This window comes from Trifolium pratense, linkage group LG7 (assembly GCF_020283565.1).
Source record: "Trifolium pratense cultivar HEN17-A07 linkage group LG7, ARS_RC_1.1, whole genome shotgun sequence".
Lineage (NCBI taxonomy): Eukaryota > Viridiplantae > Streptophyta > Magnoliopsida > Fabales > Fabaceae > Trifolium > Trifolium pratense.
In genome coordinates this window covers 48,868,499-48,887,458 of record NC_060065.1, presented here as the reverse complement: position 1 = coordinate 48,887,458, position 18,960 = coordinate 48,868,499, and the positions used below count along the sequence as shown (strand labels likewise).

General features: G+C 32.1%; 7 protein-coding genes across 9 annotated transcripts; 4 read left to right on the top strand and 3 right to left on the bottom strand.

Moving 5' to 3' along the window:
- Window positions 1–1,390: 1,390 nt before the first annotated feature.
- LOC123899538 (transcription factor bHLH115-like) lies at window positions 1,391–3,990 on the top strand. 2 transcript variants are annotated; one of them, XM_045950701.1, is made up of 6 exons: window positions 1,396–1,676; window positions 2,206–2,265; window positions 2,490–2,546; window positions 2,757–2,831; window positions 2,916–3,081; window positions 3,305–3,990. In XM_045950701.1, the coding sequence occupies exons 1-6, from the start codon at window positions 1,492–1,494 to the stop codon at window positions 3,557–3,559; spliced, it is 798 nt and encodes a 265-aa protein (XP_045806657.1). In that variant the 5' UTR covers window positions 1,396–1,491; the 3' UTR covers window positions 3,560–3,990. The 2 variants fall into 2 exon arrangements, with proteins under 2 accessions (XP_045806658.1, XP_045806657.1); XM_045950702.1 differs by lacking the exon at window positions 2,206–2,265 and having other exon boundaries at window positions 1,391–1,676.
- Window positions 3,991–4,030: 40 nt separating this feature from the next.
- Window positions 4,031–5,559, bottom strand: LOC123899539 (uclacyanin 1-like). The gene is made up of 2 exons (XM_045950703.1): window positions 5,316–5,559; window positions 4,031–4,705 (listed from the first exon to the last, which is right to left on the bottom strand). The coding sequence occupies exons 1-2, from the start codon at window positions 5,479–5,481 to the stop codon at window positions 4,176–4,178; spliced, it is 696 nt and encodes a 231-aa protein (XP_045806659.1). The 5' UTR covers window positions 5,482–5,559; the 3' UTR covers window positions 4,031–4,175.
- Window positions 5,560–8,824: 3,265 nt separating this feature from the next.
- LOC123897943 (cysteine-rich repeat secretory protein 38-like) lies at window positions 8,825–9,681 on the bottom strand. The gene has a single exon (XM_045948772.1). The coding sequence runs from the start codon at window positions 9,627–9,629 to the stop codon at window positions 8,889–8,891; it is 741 nt and encodes a 246-aa protein (XP_045804728.1). The 5' UTR covers window positions 9,630–9,681; the 3' UTR covers window positions 8,825–8,888.
- A 1,519-nt stretch (window positions 9,682–11,200) lies between these two features.
- Window positions 11,201–13,833, top strand: LOC123897912. Of its 2 annotated transcripts, none has more exons than XM_045948728.1 (3): window positions 11,201–11,984; window positions 12,648–13,178; window positions 13,484–13,833. In XM_045948728.1, the coding sequence occupies exons 1-3, from the start codon at window positions 11,226–11,228 to the stop codon at window positions 13,592–13,594; spliced, it is 1,401 nt and encodes a 466-aa protein (XP_045804684.1). In that variant the 5' UTR covers window positions 11,201–11,225; the 3' UTR covers window positions 13,595–13,833. The 2 variants fall into 2 exon arrangements, with proteins under 2 accessions (XP_045804684.1, XP_045804686.1); XM_045948730.1 differs by having other exon boundaries at window positions 13,490–13,752.
- An 18-nt stretch (window positions 13,834–13,851) lies between these two features.
- Window positions 13,852–14,663, bottom strand: LOC123897911 (cysteine-rich repeat secretory protein 38-like). Its single transcript, XM_045948727.1, has one exon. The coding sequence runs from the start codon at window positions 14,636–14,638 to the stop codon at window positions 13,907–13,909; it is 732 nt and encodes a 243-aa protein (XP_045804683.1). The 5' UTR covers window positions 14,639–14,663; the 3' UTR covers window positions 13,852–13,906.
- Window positions 14,664–16,413: 1,750 nt separating this feature from the next.
- Window positions 16,414–17,163, top strand: LOC123898954 (cysteine-rich repeat secretory protein 38-like). Its single transcript, XM_045950000.1, has one exon. It carries the CDS (start codon window positions 16,414–16,416, stop codon window positions 17,146–17,148), a length of 735 nt encoding a protein of 244 aa, XP_045805956.1. The 3' UTR covers window positions 17,149–17,163.
- An 874-nt stretch (window positions 17,164–18,037) lies between these two features.
- LOC123898955 (cysteine-rich repeat secretory protein 38-like) lies at window positions 18,038–18,769 on the top strand. Its single transcript, XM_045950001.1, has one exon. It carries the CDS (start codon window positions 18,038–18,040, stop codon window positions 18,761–18,763), a length of 726 nt encoding a protein of 241 aa, XP_045805957.1. The 3' UTR covers window positions 18,764–18,769.
- Window positions 18,770–18,960: the final 191 nt, after the last annotated feature.

The following is an 18,960-nucleotide window of genomic DNA, read 5'->3' as shown; positions in this document are numbered from 1 at the left end:
ACAAAAAAAATATAGAAAAAATATAAGATAAATACAAAAATAAAATAAAATGATATGCTTAAAAATAGAAACAAAACATATTATTCAAAACAATTTATACTCATAAAAATAGCAACAAAACAGATGAATACGACGATGAACTCAACAATTTCCCTAAAAATATTTGAAAAAAAATAAAAAAATAAAAGATAAATACAATAGAAAAATTATATGCTTAAAAATAAGAATAAAATAGATTATAAGAATATAGAAATTGAAACATAAACAACATTTTTCATAAAAAAAACATAAACAATATACTAACAACTAATAATAATAATAATAATAATAATAATAATAATAATACAATAATGTTAGTTACGATCAAATTTACTAAATTATCCAAAATATTCCTAATCAAATTTCTATTTTTTTATTAAAAAATATAATCGGGACCATTATTTTTAATGAATACATAAAAAATTGGAAAATTTATTATTCATAATTATAATCAAATTTATTTATTTAATAAGTTTTACAAAAAACTGCAGAATAATTTCACTTATATTTTAACAATATTATATAACAAATTTTTAAATATTATATTCTAAATAATTTTTTTACCATAATATAATGACAAACTTAAATATCGAATAAAAGTCAATAACCCGTGCGAATACACGTGTCTTTAAACGAGTTTAATATTAAAAAATAAAAAAAAATTAGATAACTCATTATCCACCCAACCCTACCCAAAAGTTAATGGGTTTACCCTATCCAGTCAAGTCTAATACTGTAATGAGTGATTATTTTACTTGACTCAATCGGAGTAACCTATCAGGTTTATATTAAAGTCAACCCAATCAGTCCATGTCCCTAGCTAGTACTATTAAATCAGTCCATTGGTTGAGGAGTATGAGTGTTGTTTATAGTGTTGGCAAAATTGTGCTCCAATAATCAATTGTTAGTTGGTCCAGTAGTGATTGGCGCTGAAGTTTGTAGGGAGGACCATGGTTCGATCCCCGCATCTACGATCCGGAGGATCTGAAACCACTTGATGTTAGAACTAACCTTCAAAGCAAGTGGTGAAAAAAAAAAACTGTGTTCCAATAACACATTTCTTTGAACGGGTATAAAATGTGTGAAAGGAACTATACCAAACCAAAGATATATACTTTGATCCCTTACACTGTTTCAACGTAATGCAACTGCCAAATAACCATAGCATACATCACAATTTTGCTACAAAACTTTCAATTTCAATCTTTCTGTTGCTTTCTTCCGTCACAAATTCTCAATGACTTTCTCTTTACTCTTAATTACAAACTTAGTGACAAATAAACAAATGAATATATATTGCATTATTTTATGTTATATATGTTACATAAGATATAGTATTATTATTATTATATTCTTACGCAATTTCATCACTATTACTAACTATACATCAATTGATACTGATAAATGATAATAAGTCAGTAGCATAGTTACACACTCTTCACTCACAACAATATGGACATGGATTCCACAGGTGGTTCTTCTTGTTGGCTTTATGATTATGGCTATGATATTTCTGTTGCTGCAGCTGATTTCATGGCTTCTGATCACTCTGCCGCTTCTGTTTTCACTTGGAATATTCCTCAGTCTCAGTCTCAACCTCAGACTCATATCATCAAGCCTCCTTCATCCAATATCAGGTAGCTTTCTATTCTTCTTCACCTTTCTTGTGTGTACTAATTAAGAAGCTACTACGTGACAAAAATCGATTTTGGTTTTTACCACTAGTATCCGGTCCATTGGACTGTCTAATCTGGTTTGAGGTTAGTTTTGCATCAAGTCGTTCCAGTCCCCTCCCGATCACAATTGCGGGGGGTCGAACCATGATCCTCCCTACCAAGTCCAACGCCAATCATCACCGGAGCAAAGTTGATTTTGAATTGATTCATTTTGTAATATTGATCAATTTATGTTTAAATATATTTATGTAAAAGTGAGTTGAATAATAAAGTTGAGGTTACCAAGACAAAAAATTTAAATTCTAACTTCAAGTTAGAATCGATTTTGCTAACAAAATTTATTGTACTTGAAGATATATACAAACATGTCGAAATCATTTTTTTTTCTTCACTTTTTGAATCAATTTTGGCTCCACAAAAGTGGAACCAAACGTACACCTAATGATTGATTATTCCCAGCTTTGAAGTGATTATTACTTTATATTTGCAGCTTGGAAATGGAATACTCACTGGACTCAACTGTACTGGAAAGTGGTCCTTCAAATAAGCGGTAATATCTCTTTTGTGTCTGTAAAAGTTGGTTTTGAATTAGTTGATTTTTTAATATTGATTATGGCTAAAAATGAGTTGAATGTAAAGTGATTTATGTTTTGAACGTTGAACAATAAATTTGAGGCTGAAAATCACATGTAGAGGCAAAAGCTTAAAAGCCAAACATAGACTTAATGATTGATTATTCCCACCTTTGTCATGGTTATTACTTTATATTTGCAGCTTGGAAATGGAATACTCACTGGATTCAACTGTACTGGAAAATGGCCCTTCAAAGCGGTAATATTTCTTCTTTGCCTTTGTAAAAGATATATTATATATTGTTGGAATTCGACCGTAAGTGGTTAGTATCGCATCGATTAGAAATAAGCCAAATAAATGATATATAAGATAGGTGACAGATACTATTTATAAAAAAAATTAAGTGAATATGTGGTGTCAAAGTCTCTCTTTTCATTATTTTTCACTAATATGCCACTGTTACTTTAGGTTAAGGACAGAATCATATGCATCTGGCTCCAAGGCATGTCGCGAGAAATTGCGCAGGGATAAACTGAATGACAAGTATATTACTATTTTGCAACTTTCTGATTGAGTTTAAGCTTCTATAATAAAGTCTCATGTTTTCAACTTTGACATGATTTAAAGGTTTATGGAATTGAGTTCTGTCTTAGAGCCTGATACACTGCTGCCCAAAACAGACAAAGTTACCTTATTAAATGATGCGGTTCGTGTGGTTACACAATTAAGAAATGAAGCTGAGAGGCTGAAGGAAAGGAATGATGAATTGCGCGAAAAAGTTAAAGAACTTAAGGTGATTTTTCTTATCTTATTATAGTATTTATCATCTTAATAAACACAATTCAGTTATCTACGTTTTGCCTGTGGCGCAAAGGTCTAGTTCGGATGGGCCCTGGTCCAGTCCAAAACAAGTTATTTCATAAACTTAGGTTGCTATACTTTGTATTTCTCATAGTAAGCGGCAATTCATGGGAGCAAGTATGAAATGTCGATCTGAATTTATGTTTTCTTTGCAGGCTGAGAAGAATGAGCTTCGCGATGAGAAAAATAAGCTGAAGCTAGACAAAGAAAAGTTGGAACAGCAAGTGAAATTAACAAGTGTACATTCCAGCTTCCTCTCTAATGCCATGGCTGTTAAAGGACAAACTGCTAGTGCTAACCACAAGCTGATGCCTTTCATTGGTTATCCTGGAATTTCAATGTGGCAGTTTATGTCACCTGCTACAGTTGATACATCACAGGATCATCTGCTTCGACCTCCCGTTGCTTAAAGTGGTTAGCAGCAGCATCCACTTCTTTATTGTACAAAAATGTTATTCTAACATCAATTTGTGACACAAAAATTCGACAACTTTTTAAATGGTACAGTTCACACACGTGGTTAATGAAGTGTTAGATTTAGTTAATAGATATATCAGGTGTCGCAACTCGTGAACCATTCATTGAACTTCATTAATCATGATGTTGAATGTGATTAACCATGTGTGTGAACTATGTTGACCCTCTAAAAAGTTGACGAATTTATGTGTCGCGAATTGTTGTTCAAATGACATTAGTGGTTATTGTATGTGTGCTTTTCTTTGTCCCTATTGTTTGTTTTTTAAATTCACAAGACTTAAAGTGTGCTTGGAACTGATTGATATGATAAATTTGTGCTGCTACAATACAATCTTAAACTAAATTCAGAAAATGCTTTATGTGACGATTGGAATGTATGTCTCATGTTTGAAAATAAATAAAAGTGAGTTTAAAAAGAAGATTGGAATAACACTGAAATTGTAAACAATAATAATCACACCACAGATACAAAGAGAGACACACGAAAAACAAATTTGCACACGAAATACACTCAATAGGTTTGAGTCGAGTGAGGTTTTTTTCTCATCCTTAGAAGAAGGCCATAAATACCACTACAAAACTCAACACTATTGAAATGAAGGCTTGTAGATTTCCTTTCTCGGCTGACGAAGCAGAAACATCCTGCGAATGTTGTGCTAGAGGAGAGGAGGGAGCTAGAAATTCAGTTGAAGGAATCACCGGAGAGAACGTAGGACTTTCCATATTTGGTTCAAACAATGGACTTTTTGTGTCAGGAGATTCTGCAGGTGAAGAAATAGATTCTTCAGGAGCTGCTGAGGGAATGATGGAAATGATTGGAGAATCTGATATTGAAGGAGATTCTGCTGCTGGAGCTGGAGAGGCAGGAGAGATTTGAGTGGCAAGTGTGTCTATTTCAACTTTCATTCCTTGGTTGCAATGTCCTATTGTACCACAAATGAAGTATCTTTTGCCTTGTGATGTGAGAGTGATTGTTGTGGCACCATCATTGTAAGATTGAATTGGATTTGTTTGCTGGCAAGAATCATAATCTGGTTTTGTAACTTCAACCACATCATGGTTTGGTGGATAATTGAAAACTGCATATATCATTGTCATCAAATTAGAACAACTTTCATATAAAATGATGCACTATATTTTTCAACTTAAAGGTAATGTAATGTGTTACTTAGGTCATGTTTCAGTAAACAGTTTATAGCATAAGCGTTTATTATATAAGCGCTTATGCATACGCTATTTCTATAACAAAAATTGAAATAAAGTCAAATTATTTTCATATCTTGGCGAGCTTATGAATATAAGCTGGAAATAGTCTCACGCGTGCTTATATTATTGGATAAGCTCAAATTAGTTTATCCAATCAGATCCTTAGAAATTGATCACAAGTGCGCTATGTTTCAACCTAGGCCATGTTTTGATAAACAACTTAATTAAGTGTTTGCTTATAACATAAACATTTATCGTATAAATACTAACAAAAGATTAAATAAAGTCCAACTATTTTCATATCTGTTATAAGCTATTTTCATAGGCTATCTTAAAAAACTTATGAAATTAAGCGGAAAACAACTTATGCAAATGTCATTCTCACATGTATTTATGGCAGTAAATAAGCTCAAATAAGTCAATTCAAATAGGCGTTAAAAGAAACGTAAATTTGTTAGTTAGAAATTGATATGTGTGACTTACTGAGATTGTCTCCAACTGAAAATTGTTGGGATGATGCCCATGATTGAAGGTCTGAGCTTGTATCCCATCCACCATTAGGCCCTCCAACAATGTGATTTGTAGCCATAGCCAATTTGATAAACATAGCCACAAAAGACACTCTTAGAATAATTTCAAGTACACCCATGTTTCCTAAATATGATGAATATGGAATGCTAAAGATGATCAAAGTTTATTAGATAGATATCATTGATTTTGATAATTGACTTGAGTTAGATATCTATTTATATTGACAAAAATAAAGGAATGTGGAAGAATAATGATTTGGTTTGGTTATGGTTTAATCATGCAATGTTGGAGTTGGTATGGTTAAGTAAATAAGAAGGATTATATATATAAGTTGAAATGCATGCACTTTTTCTTTGTCTGTCTTGACTCTTGCAACTGTTTCTTTTATCATTACCTAATTTTATGGGCAACGAGAGAAAGAGTGAGAGGCATTTGGGGTAGTTGTGGTTGATTCCTCACAGGTGTAGAATTTTTCAGGTGATAGTTGTTGGATTCACAACTACTCAAATTTGGCCATGTCCACATTATATAATTTGAATACATTTTTTAAAGTTAGAAAGGTTTTGGGAGTTCGATTCCGAGAGTAAGTAAAGTTAAAGAAAGGTTTGGGAGTTTGATAAATGTATTTACATATCGCGTACATTGAAGTTTTCACATCAATCGTGAACTTTAGATGATTCTTGTGAGATCTGAGTTGAATCCTTATCAACTGGAACATATTTATATTATAATTTAAAAATGTGTAATGCATATCATTAGACCAAAAAATTCATAATCAAAATCTGGCCGCACAGGACAGGTGGCAATAAAAAAAATTCTTATGATTTGTTGAATATTTGAGAGATGTGCACAGCAATCACTTTGAGGTTTTCCCAGTTCCCTTGTGGTGCACACCTAATTCATGTATGCAACTAACCCATCGTGCCAGAATATTTAACTCTTTTGGTACTTTCAAGTAGAAATCTAGTATAATCTATAACAATATATAAAGGGGATAAGAGAGTTTGGGCTGAATTTTTTTTGGTCCATTTTGCCCTTAACTTCCTTTATGGTTTTTTAATTATTCCATAATTGCCCTTAACTTTTTTTTTTTTTTTTTTTATGATTTTTTCATCTATATCTATTCTATACTATTCTATAACAATATATAAAGGGGATAAGAGAGTTTGGGCTGGATTTTTTTTGGTCCATTTTGCCCTTAACTTCCTTTATGGTTTTTTAATTATTCCATAATTGCCCTTAACTTTCTATTTTTTTTTTTTTATGATTTTTTCATCTATATCTATTCTATACTATAATATATAAAAAGAATACATGAGTTTTGGGGTAGAATTTTCATAATACCAACATTACCCTTGCTTTTTTTAGTAGCAACAAAAATCTTTTATTAACAAACTCACCATAACATAAGGCATATCTTTTTTTTTTGGGTACATAAGTTAGACACAGGCAGGCGCGGAACTGCCTGGCCCGCTAGTATAGAATAAAAGGAACATTATAAAAAATGAGAGGAATTTGTTATTTTTTTCTTTCGATAATTTTGTGGTTAAACTTACACATTATAAGTGCAGAGAAATAAAAAATTTAGAATTCAAACCCAATAAAAGGAAACTGCTATTTACTAAAATTTGGCATTTTATTTCATGTAAGCACTTAACTAGCAAAATACCATTAGCTGAGTTATAATCTTATGAGTACGGTAAATCACTTAAGCGCACACACTTAAAAATTATATAATTTAAATATTTTAATAAAAATAAAAATTGATTATTTTCGTTTTATCTTTTTCTATATATCAATGTGAATGTGCTATTAAATAATCTAGATTTAGCTTATGACTACACAAGTCCTGCTCAATACTTTATATCTTCTTTTTTTTAAATAAAATTCAGAAAAGTAGTGAAGTTGCACAAAATATTTTTCGAACTTTTTATTCATGGGTAAAAAAGTCTTTTTGGGAAGGGGGAAAAAGGAAAAGAGTCTCGGGGGTTAGGGGGTGGGGGAAGAAATATTTTCAAAAAATCCACAATATAATTACAAGCCCAATTTTAAGTTGACATACGTCTAGAAGTATAAAGAAGAAACATGGGTGGTGGGGTGGGGGTGGATTTTGAGGGGTAAAAGGAAAAAAAGAAGTAGGAAACATAAATACACTCCACCCCCCTCCCCCTCATGTTTCCTTCCTAATTTTTTAAGGAAGAATGATAATTTTAAAGAAGCTAAAATTGTGTTTTTTGTTAAATTAAAATCTCTAACATGAATATTTACGTTATTAAATGTCAAAATTACTCTTTTAATTCATTAAAAGAAATAATATGAAATAACTTTTTTATAAAAAAATATAAAGAATAGACCCGTAAAATCTTGAAAATTTTATGTGTAAGAGGTGTCAACTAATTAAATAGTGGACGATGTTTTTCTTTTCCATAAATTTTTCATTTTTATAACATTCACTACTTAAAAAGCAAAAGGATAAAAATAGAAATGAGCAGCGCGTACGAAAAATAACAGAAAACACTAAAAAAAATTGTAAACAAAAAAAAACTTTAGCCCAAACGGGACCATATAGCCTAGCCCATTTACCTAGCTCAATTGACAATCACATCAAATCCCCAATAGTGCTCATTTGAGTTATTTCCATTAAATTTGTTGTAGTGTACAATTGTGTGGCGCACTAATCAACTTGCAATATAGTGGAAATTAGATACTTCCTCCGGATACAATTATAAGAAAAAAATATTTTTTAGATTCATTGAAAAAATAATGTATCCAGTCTATATTATTGACCAGATACATTACTTTTTCAATAAACCTAAAAAATGGTTTTTTGCTTATAATTGTGTCGGGAGGAATAATATATAGCATAGTGATTTTGTGACAATAATAGTGCACACTCTATTATATAATAGATAGTGGGTTAAGATTTTTCTTCACCGTGGTGACACCATTTCCGCAATCAATTATTTCTATTATTCATAATTTATCTCATACCACTTTTAAAAAATACCATAATGATGTAGAAGGATTTATTTATTATTTTAATTAAATGTAGTTTTATTATATTTTAGGTAAATTTGTTATTTTTATTTTTCACTACTATTTAAGTTAAACTATTGTAGGCTTGAAGACAAAACTTTTTCATTCAATAAAATATAGAGAATTTTCTCAAGTTTGGTGAATTGCAAATTATTTTTTCTGGTGGATTCCGGAAATATGGTGAATTCCAGAGCTTTTATCTATCAGGATTAACGCTTGCTATTCCTTTCCGCTTCCGTACTGCGTCAGTTGGTATCAGAGCCTGGTTTCTCCGATTCTTTTCCTAACGTGACCGCTTCCGACTGCGTCAGTTGGTATCAGAGCATGTTTCTCCTGTTCTTTTCCTAACGTGACCGTTTCCGACTGCGTCACATAATTAAATTTTCACTATAAAAAAAGAGTAGAGATAGAAGTGTAAATTAATCTAGAAAATAACAAAGTTTATTTATTCATGCACGCTAGTAGTGCTATAAGGTTTATATATCTTTATTACTCTTTGACAAACGGGTATATCTCATATCTAAAGTTGCAGCTTCCTCCAACAACTCTACCTCCTTCTTTTCCATCACAACAATTTGGAAGTTCATTAATTGCAACATCAAGACAATTCTTGCAATCATCACTAGAAAGGTCTCTAGTGCATTGAGTTAAACCATAAAGTTTCTTTGAATTCTCAAGTTCTGCCTCTCCCGTTGCATACAATTTAGGATTCATAGTAGCTTTGTGTGCAAGTTGGCTCAATAAATCTTTAGTCTTGTAATTAAAAGTGGTAGTGTCATTAACAACATTCAAATTCCACATATAGAATTTGTTGGAGTTGTCAATCTTACCAATGAAATCCGAATCCGAGTATTTAAATAAGCAATAGTCGTACCATATGATTGCGCCTTTGTTGTATGGGCATCGACTTTGGATTTCTTGGGATGCTTCGGAGACACAAGTTTTACACTCTGAAGTTGAGACATCACCACGACAAAGAGCTAGCCCATATGCTTGTTCGTTTTGGTACTGGACCAGTCCCACTGATCCAGTGCCAAAACCTGTTAATGGTGTTTTGTAAATAAGTGAATTTACGAGTGTTTTTAACTTTGATTCATATGTGCTATTGGCCGTGAAGTTACCCGAGTTTGAACAAAAATGGAAAAGTGGATCGGCTCCAAAAGATGTTTGGATGAGAAAAACTAAGGTAAATGAGAAGAGAATAATTGGAAAGTGTCTTGAGGAAGCCATTTTGGATTAAGGTGATTAATTAAGAGATATTTGGGATTGTGGAGAGTGAGAGTTAGATTATTTATAGAGAAAATTGTGTAGATAATTTCCTTTGTCTATGAGGATAAGTTTGTGAAGGTGACATTATTCTTTGACTATTATTTGCAAGTTGGGCAGCATCATGAAGGTGACATTATTCTTTGACTATTATTAAGGCTTGACATTTTCCGAAGGTAAAGTCGTCCATTTCTAAGATTTGGCTTTAAATTTGTAATTTACAATGGTGGATTAGTCACTCCTTTTATAATATTCAAACTAAACTTCGCCTGATAAACCAAAACAAAATAATAAGCAAACAAATGAAGTAGAAGATTCTAATAATAAAACAAATTCAAACTTGATTGAAAATGATCTTTTTTTATTCTTGAAAAATGATGTGCAAAAGGATTAATAATAAAAGATTTATTCTTCTGATTAATAAGACTATTGGATTCACACATGGTTGGTAAAAATAAAACTTTTTCTATTGAGAAGAATAAAAAAGAAAGTGTTAATCGGAAATTGAAAATGTGACCGACTGAATTAGTTCTCGTTATTTTCTAAGAAAGAGTGGAGATTATCGAACAAGAAAAATGTTCCAATTACTTTGCAAGAATTGAACAATAAGCTTCAGTTCAAATCTAACTAACAAGGAATTAATAAAGTTGGCAATACAAAGATTTCGTTAGTATGTAAGTATTATGTTAGCACACTTTCGGAGCCTTGAAGGTTTCCCTTCTGCCCACTCTCTGTTCACACGGTTCTCAGAGCAGAGGAGGAAAGGTGGGTTGCAGAGGAGAAAATTTCCATCTTTCCTAAATAATCATTGCAGAGGTTTGTGTTGAGACATTAAGTTGATGGTTCGATCGACTCCTTGTATCGAAAGTCTTTTCGACAAAGAGTGGTCAGACGATGAGTCCCATTGAGCACATCAATGACGATACAAGTGCGTGTGGTTGAAAAGCTTCCGCTCGAGGGGGAGCATAAAGAATTGGATGACTCACACTTAAAAGGGAGATTGTTATGACAAGTGTGAGGTGAGTTAAGTTTCACATTGCTTAGAAAAGTAGAGGTTGAACACTTCATAAGTATGAAGACTCATAAACCTAATACCATAAGATTTTGGATAAAAATGTGTTGTCCAACTCACTTATATAGTTGATCTTAAACTCAATATAGATGATCTCCCGAACTGCCCCTCATAATCCAACACAAAATGTACTTCATTTTTAAATGATAAAAAAACATTTTAAAGGAAGATAAACATTTTAAAAAACATTTTAAATGATAAAATTTCTAACCCAAGTACATGAGCAAATGAGGAAGAGTAAGAATTAAGGATGCCTATGGTGGCATTTCCCAATGTAGATGGGTTGACTTCAATACCTATGCAGTGCCATTTTCTCACATAAAGTTTCAAGTTCATTTCCACTATCTTAGCTTTTCTTTAGCCGTAGTTTGTGCTATGTCACTTTACACTTAATAATTAATAATTATTATATACATATTTATATACATTTATAATTCAACCTTGTATATGCAACATTGCATAAACTTCATTGACCCTCTTTGTTAATCATGAAATCATTAATCAAAACCAACTTAATTTTACTCTCATCTTCATTATGTGCAATTTCTCTCTTCATATTTATTTCCATATTATTCTTTACCACATCAAAGATAGTAACACTAGACATTAATGGTTCTTTTTCACCACAAGCTACAAAATCTTATCCAACCAATGTTAATCATCTTGTATTTGGAATTGCTTCAAGTGGAAATTCATGGCCTAAGAGACAAAATTATGCCAAACTTTGGTGGAACAAAATATTCAAAGGTTGTGTTTTTGTAGATAATCTTCCACATGAAGAAAATGACAACAACATTAATGTTCCTCCTCTTTGTGTCTCTCAAGATACTTCAAAGTTTAACTACACATATAGACACGGCGGTTTAAGATCAGCAATTCGCGTAGCACGAGTTGTGAAAGAAACTGTTGAATTGAATCATTCTAATGTTAGGTGGTATGTGTTTGGTGATGATGACACAATTTTCTTTCCTGAGAATCTTGTTAAGACACTTTCTAAATATGATCATAGGCTTTGGTACTATGTTGGTGCTTATTCTGAGAATTATGAAGGGTCGCAAACTTTTGGTTTTGGAATGGCTTTTGGTGGAGGCGGTTTTGTTTTAAGTGCTTCTTTAGCAAATGTTTTAGCTAAGGTTTTTGATTCATGTATTGAAAGATATTCTCATCTTTATGGAAGTGATGCTAGAGTGTTCTCTTGCATATCAGAACTTGGTGTTGGATTAACATATGAACCAGGTTTTCATCAGGTAACAAATACTTTGATTTACTTAATTGGTGATTTAGGAACTAAATTGTTAGGGACTAAATTGTTGATTTCCGAGACTAATTAGTCCCCAAAATCATAAGCATAATCTGTCATAAATATCATCCTAGCCGTTAATCATGCTCTGATCGCATAGTTGTGCGACATCATCCAAGTTTATGTTATGTCTCCTTAGAAATCAAGGACACAATAGTACGATCTTATTTGAACAGGACCTCTTAGTTAGTACTTTTTCGGTGTTCCTCAGTTCACCGATTGTGCTGCCAGCTTTGAACTTAGTTCATACAAATTGTTTCCTAAGATTGATGTCATATAGAATTTTCAATTTTCGACGCCATTTTGGATTTTGTTAATTTCAATAAATCCGACCTTCATAATTTTTAGGGAAATGGATTCGCAGTAGTCAAAAGTGACTGCACCGGTGATCTCAGACCTTAAAAAAGTTCGAAGGTCCAAATATTAATTTTTTTTTTAATTGTCAATCATTTATTTAATCTTATTTCGATGTTTTTAGATTTGTTTGACTGCCTGAATTTAGGATTCCCTGACCAATCAGGGAATCCAAGTCGGCAGCTACTAATTTACTGATTTTATTTTCTTTGCTCCTAATTAATCCTCTATTAATGTGATTATGAAATTGGATTAGGTTGATATGAGGGGAAACATCTTTGGTCTATTGGCAGCACATCCATTAAGTCCATTGTTATCCTTACATCATCCAGATATCACTGATGCAATCTTTCCTAACATGACAACATCAAAATCACTGCAACATTTATTTAAAGCTGCAAATGTTGATTCTCAAAGGATTCTTCAACAAACAGTTTGCTACGAAAGACAGTTTTCGCGGACAATTTCAGTTTCATGGGGCTATGCTGTTCAAGTATTCCAAAACAACGTGCTTTTACCGGATGTTCTTCGAGTGCAAGAAACATTCAAGCCATGGAAGGAAAATCATGTTTTGGCCGGAGTATATACTTTTAGTACAAGAGAAATTCATCATGACCCTTGTAAAAGACCTAAAATTTTCTATCTAGACAATGTATCTTCTGGTAAAGATGGCATTGTTAGCAGCTATACGAAATCTTTTCATAATTGTTCAAATGATAAGACATCATCGAAGAATCTGGAAGTGATCAAAGTTGTTACAAATAAGTTAGACCTTGACAGCAAACAGGTAACGTGTTTTTTTGTAGACAGCGATATTCATGGTTTTAAATTGTGGTCGCAGTTGTGGTTATGCTGCGAACTTTTATATTGTAGTAAAATATATGAAAAAATGCGGTTGCGGAAACTTCAAAATCTTTTATATTATGGCTACAGTTGCAGTTGTGGACCGCAATTTAAAATCATGTTGATATTTCATGGGATATGATTTTTTACATTCAGGATACAGTTTTTACTTTTTTTTTTGACAGAAGGATAATGTTTTTACTTTGGTAAATATTATGCTAATTTTATAAACTATACTTTTGTCTTCAGTTGCAGAATCCAAGAAGGCAGTGTTGTGATGTGTTGAACTCAAACTCTGGTCACCTAATGGAAATTGCAATTAGAGAGTGCAATTATGAAGAATTGATATATATGCATTAACAAAACAGATGTATATATTAAATATGTTTCAATATGGTTAAGCAGATTCTTGAAGAGCATTGCTAGAAGTCATTCAAAGTTTTATATATGCTAGAAATCAGCAGAGGAACTTATTGATTCTATTTTTGATTGTAAAGTGAATTATGTTTGGATACATTAATATAAAAATGAGTTAAACAGTAAATTTGTGCCGTAAACAAACAGATTCAAATTTTATTCGACAATATTGGCGTGTACAATACAAACATGTACAAGTATCAATTTAAACAATATACTGAATTTATTTAATCCTAGCTTAACATCTAATTAAGTTTACTCCTTAACAAATTTGTAAACTTCATATTGAATGTTACAACTTCCACTAAGAATTCTGCCTCCTTTTTTCCCATATGGTATTAGTTCACTAATTGCATCATCAAGACACTTCTTACAATCAACACTAGAAAGGTCTCTAGTGCATTGAGTTAGCCCATAAACTCTCTCTGATTCTCCAATCTTCAAGTCTCCACTAGCATAAAATTTCTTATCCATAGAAGCTTCATTAGCAAGTAAGCTCAATAAGTCCTTAGTTATGTTGTTGAATTTGATAGGATCATTAACACTTTGTACATTCAATAAAGTGAACTTGTTTGTATTATCAATTTTGCCAATGAAATCGTTGTCCAAGTACTTGAACATGCAATTATCGTACCATATGATCGCGCCTTTATTGTATGGACAACGACTTTGAATTTCTTTGGTTGCGTCTGAGACACAGGTTTTACACTCTGAGGTTGATACATCGCCACGACAAAGAGCGAGCCCATATGCTTGTTGGTTTTGGACCAGGCCCACTGATCCAATACCAAAACCGGTTGAAGGGGTTTTGTATATAAGCGAGTTGATGAGTGTTTTCAAGTTTGATTCATATGGGCTATAGGCTGTGAAATTCTCGGAGTTCGAACAAATGTGGGAAAGAGGGTCATTGAGTGCAAAAGATGTTTGAGTAATTAGAGCCAAGGTTAATGAGATGAGAATAGTTGTGAAGAGATTAGAGGAAGACATGTTTTTTTGGATGAATGTTAATTAGTATATTTTGTGATGGTTTGATATGAGATTATGGGAGTTATTAGAGTATTTATAGAGGAAATTAAGATTAAGAATGTTGACATTTTCTATTGATCAATTTATATTGGCCAGTTAAGCAGTACCTTGTCAACATTGGACTGTGCCTTCACCATTTTGTCATAGATTTGGTTTCTAATTTGGTAAGAGTGACAAATTCATGAATGTGTCAAAAGCAAAAAAACAAAAACAAAAAACAAAAGACTGTGACAAATTCAAATATGGTTATATCTTTCATTTAATAATTTTCGAAATATGATTTCTTTCTTTTTGAACATAACAAATGATTTGTGCTGCAATATAAGATCTGTCTAACAGAGTTAAAGGAAAATTTGTAAACATAGTAATGATACTAATTTTTTTTTTTAACTTAAAGAACTAATTTTAAAAGAAAAGATAGATATAAAAGATTAATAGGATATTTTAAAATAAATTTAGAGTGTTTTCGGATGAGGTAATTAGAAATTCTAGGACATTCTAACAAAAAAAATAATAATTGTAGGAACATTATAATTGTAGGCAATTATGTACCAAAAAGAGTTTTTTTTGTCGTCCTAGTTACTTCTCGCGTGCCCTACGCATTTTCAGTTTTACCCTTCCGCTACTTAATAGTAGATGTTATAAAAATGAGAATTTTTTAGAAATTTTGTAAATCTCGTCTGCTACTTAAGTAGTGGACGTTATAAAAAGTTTTTTGGTAAGGTGTTTTAAGGGGGTATCACTACCTACCTAGCGGATGAATGTATTTTGATAAATTCGTAGAGCGCGCGTGAAAATGTTTAGAGTGGAAAAAGAAATTCTAAGAAAAATATGGTAGGCAAGTTCAGGTTTTGTCACAGAGGCCTTCTATTTGGGCCAAAGTGATAGGTCAGCAAGGCTTAAGTGGAGGCCCAATTGGGTCATGTATTAAAGATTTTTGCCGTTCTATCTACTTCACGTGCGTCCTACGCATTTCTATTTTTACTCTTCTGCTACTTAAGTAGAAGACGTTATAAAAAAAAACTTGATAGGGTGTCTTTGGAGAGTATCTGCTACCTAAGTAGCGGATATGAATATTTTGATAAATTCGTCGGGCACACGAGAAAATGAATAGGGTGGCAAAAGAAATTCTCCATGTATTGAGAAATAAAGTGAAATCCAAAACTAAACAGAATAAAACACAAACAACCGTGAATTTAAGTTTTCGTAAGAATCTAAAAGGAAGAAAAATATGGGAAATTGGTAAAAAGTTGGACTTTTATGGAAAGATGGATGAAGAAGCAGTCCACAACCTAACAAAGTTACAATGAAGCTCAAGGAAAAAAGTTAATATGATTATAAAGAAAATAGATATTAAAAAAAATTCAAACTGATTAGAATATTTAATTCAGGAAAATGACCACTTAAAAGAAAATTATAAACTAGCAAATCATTTAAAATGTCCAGAAAGAAGAAACTATACTTTTAAAATTATCAAGAGGAAGAAAGCTATGCTTGAATTTGTCTTTCTTTAGAGATTGAATATGGCACAGTTAAATGTTGACATGGTGCTTCCTAACTGGTCAATAGAAAATTTCAGCTTTAATAAAAAAAATTTGGTTGATAATAACCTTCATCTTTTCTTAAAGACAAAACCAGATTTTTCTCTATATATATAAATACTCTCACTCCCACAATCTCATATCAATTAAACCATCAAAAATATATTAATGTTCTTTATGACCTTCATCCAAAATATGCATTCCTCAAACCTTATTATTCTCTTCACATTTACTTTTGCATTCCTTATGCAAACATCTTTTGGAACGGACCCACTTTTTCATTTTTGTTCAAACTCCGGTAATTTCACTGCCCAAAGTCCATATAAATCAAGCTTGAAAACACTCATCAACTCACTTATCTATGAGACACCTTCAACGGGTTTCGACAATGAGTCAGTGGGCCTGGCCCAATACCAAAACCAACAAGTATATGGACTAGCTCTTTGTCGTGGCGATGTATCAACCTTAGAATGCAAAACTTGTGTCTCAGAGGCAACTAAAGAAATCCAACGTCGCTGCCCATACAATAAAGGCGCGACCATATGGTACGACAATTGCATGGTCAAATACTTAAACATTGATTTCTTTGGTAAGATTGATAATACAAGCAAGTTCTCTTTATTAAATGTACAAAATGTTGATGATCCTATCAAATTCAACAACATGACTAAGAGCTTATTGAGCATACTTGCTTATGAAGCTTCTATGCATCATAAATTATATGCTAATGGAGAATTGAAGATTGGAGAATCAGAGAAAATTTATGGGTTAACTCAATGCACTAGAGACCTTTCTAGTGTGGATTGTAAGAAATGTCTTGATGATGCAATTAGTGAACTTCCAAATTGTTGTGATGGAAAAAAAGGAGGCAGAGTTGTTGGTGGAAGTTGTAACATTCGATATGAAGTTTACCCGTTTGTTAAGGTGTAAACTTAATTAAGCTAGATAAATAAATTTAAGTATTATTTGAATTGGCACATGTACATATTTGTACATGTCAATATTGTGGAATAAAATTTGCATCGATTTGTTTAATTGATAATGTCATTGTTTCAAGCTTGATAAGTCACAAATTAAAGAGTCTGGTACAAGTGTTTTATAAATTAATAAGTCAACTGACTTTTTCTTAAATTATAGGCTACAAGCTATTTTCATAAGTGGGATCGAAAAGAACAAAAACAAAACATAACAAAAATGATATCGTTGGTTTAAGCTCAGAAGATAACTCGGATGAGGATTGTTAAGAAGCTAGGAAAATTTGGAAACTTGTTAAGTAGTTGGGTTTTTATGCAGAGATGGAGGAGGAAGTTATTCAGAACCTATCTAAACTTCGTCGAAGCTCAAGAAAAAAACTCACTCCAAAGCGCTTTAGATGAATTTTTTTTTTCGCTTTGTTCTCTTAAGATTTTTTTGGAGGCATGATTTTCATAAGTTCTTTTAAATAGTCTTACAAAAATTTTGTCCGTAAATAAGTTCAAATAAGTCGATCCAATTTTTTTTTTGTTGAACTGCAAAATATATTCATAAATCTTTTCACCCTTTCCCTTGATTTGCCAAAGACCGGAAATTGAAGAGCAAATGAAAAGGGTGCTTTGGCAAAATTGAAAAGGCACAGTCCAATGTTGACATGATGCTTCCTAATTGGTCAATAGAAAATGTCAACCTTAATCTTTTTTTATTTATTTATAATCTATTTATAGTAACCTTAACTTTTTCTTAAAGACAAAACGAACGAATTTTTCTATAAATACTCTCATTCCCCACAATCTCATATCAAACCTTCAAAAATATATAATTGTTCTTTATGACCATCCAAAAAATGGCTTCCTCAAACCTTATTCTCTTCTCAATTACATTTGCTTTCCTTATGCAAACATCTTTTGGAATCGACCCACTTTTTCATTTTTGTTCAAACTCGAGTAACTTCACTGCCAAAAGCACATATGAATCAAACTTAAAAACACTCGTCAACTCACTTATCAATAAGACGCCTTCAACAGGTTTCGGCATTGGATCAGTGGGACCGGCCAAATACCAAAACCAAAAAGTGTATGGACTAGCTCTTTGTCGTGGCGATGTATCAAACTTAGAATGTAAAACTTGTGTTTCACAAGCAAGTAAAGAAGTTCTCAATCTTTGTCCATATAATAAGGGTGCTATTGTATGGTACGACAATTGCATGATCAAGTACTTGAACACTAATTTCTTTGGCAAAATTGATAATGCAAACAAGTTCTCTTTATTAAATGTAGAAAATGTTGTTAATCCTACCAAATTCAACAACATGACTAAGGACTTATTGAGCTTACTTGCTTATGAAGCTTCTATGGATCATAAATTTTATGCTAGTGGAGAATTGAAGATTGGAGAATCACATAGAGTTTATGGGTTAAGTCAATGCACTAGAGACCTTTCTAGTGTTGATTGTAAGAAATGCCTTGATGATGCAATTAGTGAACTAATACCAAATGGAAAAAAAGGAGGCAGAGTTGTTGGTGGAAGTTGTAACATTCGATATGAAATTTACCCGTTTGTTGAGGAGTAAACTTAATTAACCTAAGGATAAATAAATTTAAGTATTGTTTGAATTGGCACATGTACATGTTTTGTACATGTCAATATTGTGGAGTAAAATTTGTATTGTTTTTCTTTTGGTAAAAAAATTGTATTGATTTAATTTGTTTAATTTAAAATTTGATTGCTAAAGTCACAAATTAAAGAGTTATGGTACAAGTGTTTTAT

Excerpts from the sequence above, each read along its gene's own strand:
- LOC123899538 (XM_045950701.1), top strand. The coding sequence starts at position 1,492 with ATGGACATGGATTCCACAGGTGGTTCTTCTTGTTGGCTTTATGATTAT. Across the intron at positions 2,266-2,489 it reads AGTGGTCCTTCAAATAAGCG|CTTGGAAATGGAATACTCAC; the intron begins GTAATATCTCTT and ends TTATATTTGCAG. Across the intron at positions 3,082-3,304 it reads AAAAAGTTAAAGAACTTAAG|GCTGAGAAGAATGAGCTTCG; the intron begins GTGATTTTTCTT and ends TTTTCTTTGCAG.
- LOC123899539 (XM_045950703.1), bottom strand. The coding sequence starts at position 5,481 with ATGGGTGTACTTGAAATTATTCTAAGAGTGTCTTTTGTGGCTATGTTT. Across the intron at positions 4,706-5,315 it reads TTCAGTTGGAGACAATCTCA|TTTTCAATTATCCACCAAAC; the intron begins GTAAGTCACACA and ends TGATATATGCAG.
- LOC123897943 (XM_045948772.1), bottom strand. The coding sequence starts at position 9,629 with ATGGCTTCCTCAAGACACTTTCCAATTATTCTCTTCTCATTTACCTTA.
- LOC123897912 (XM_045948728.1), top strand. The coding sequence starts at position 11,226 with ATGAAATCATTAATCAAAACCAACTTAATTTTACTCTCATCTTCATTA. Across the intron at positions 11,985-12,647 it reads ATGAACCAGGTTTTCATCAG|GTTGATATGAGGGGAAACAT; the intron begins GTAACAAATACT and ends AAATTGGATTAG. Across the intron at positions 13,179-13,483 it reads TAGACCTTGACAGCAAACAG|TTGCAGAATCCAAGAAGGCA; the intron begins GTAACGTGTTTT and ends TTTTGTCTTCAG.
- LOC123897911 (XM_045948727.1), bottom strand. The coding sequence starts at position 14,638 with ATGTCTTCCTCTAATCTCTTCACAACTATTCTCATCTCATTAACCTTG.
- LOC123898954 (XM_045950000.1), top strand. The coding sequence starts at position 16,414 with ATGCATTCCTCAAACCTTATTATTCTCTTCACATTTACTTTTGCATTC.
- LOC123898955 (XM_045950001.1), top strand. The coding sequence starts at position 18,038 with ATGGCTTCCTCAAACCTTATTCTCTTCTCAATTACATTTGCTTTCCTT.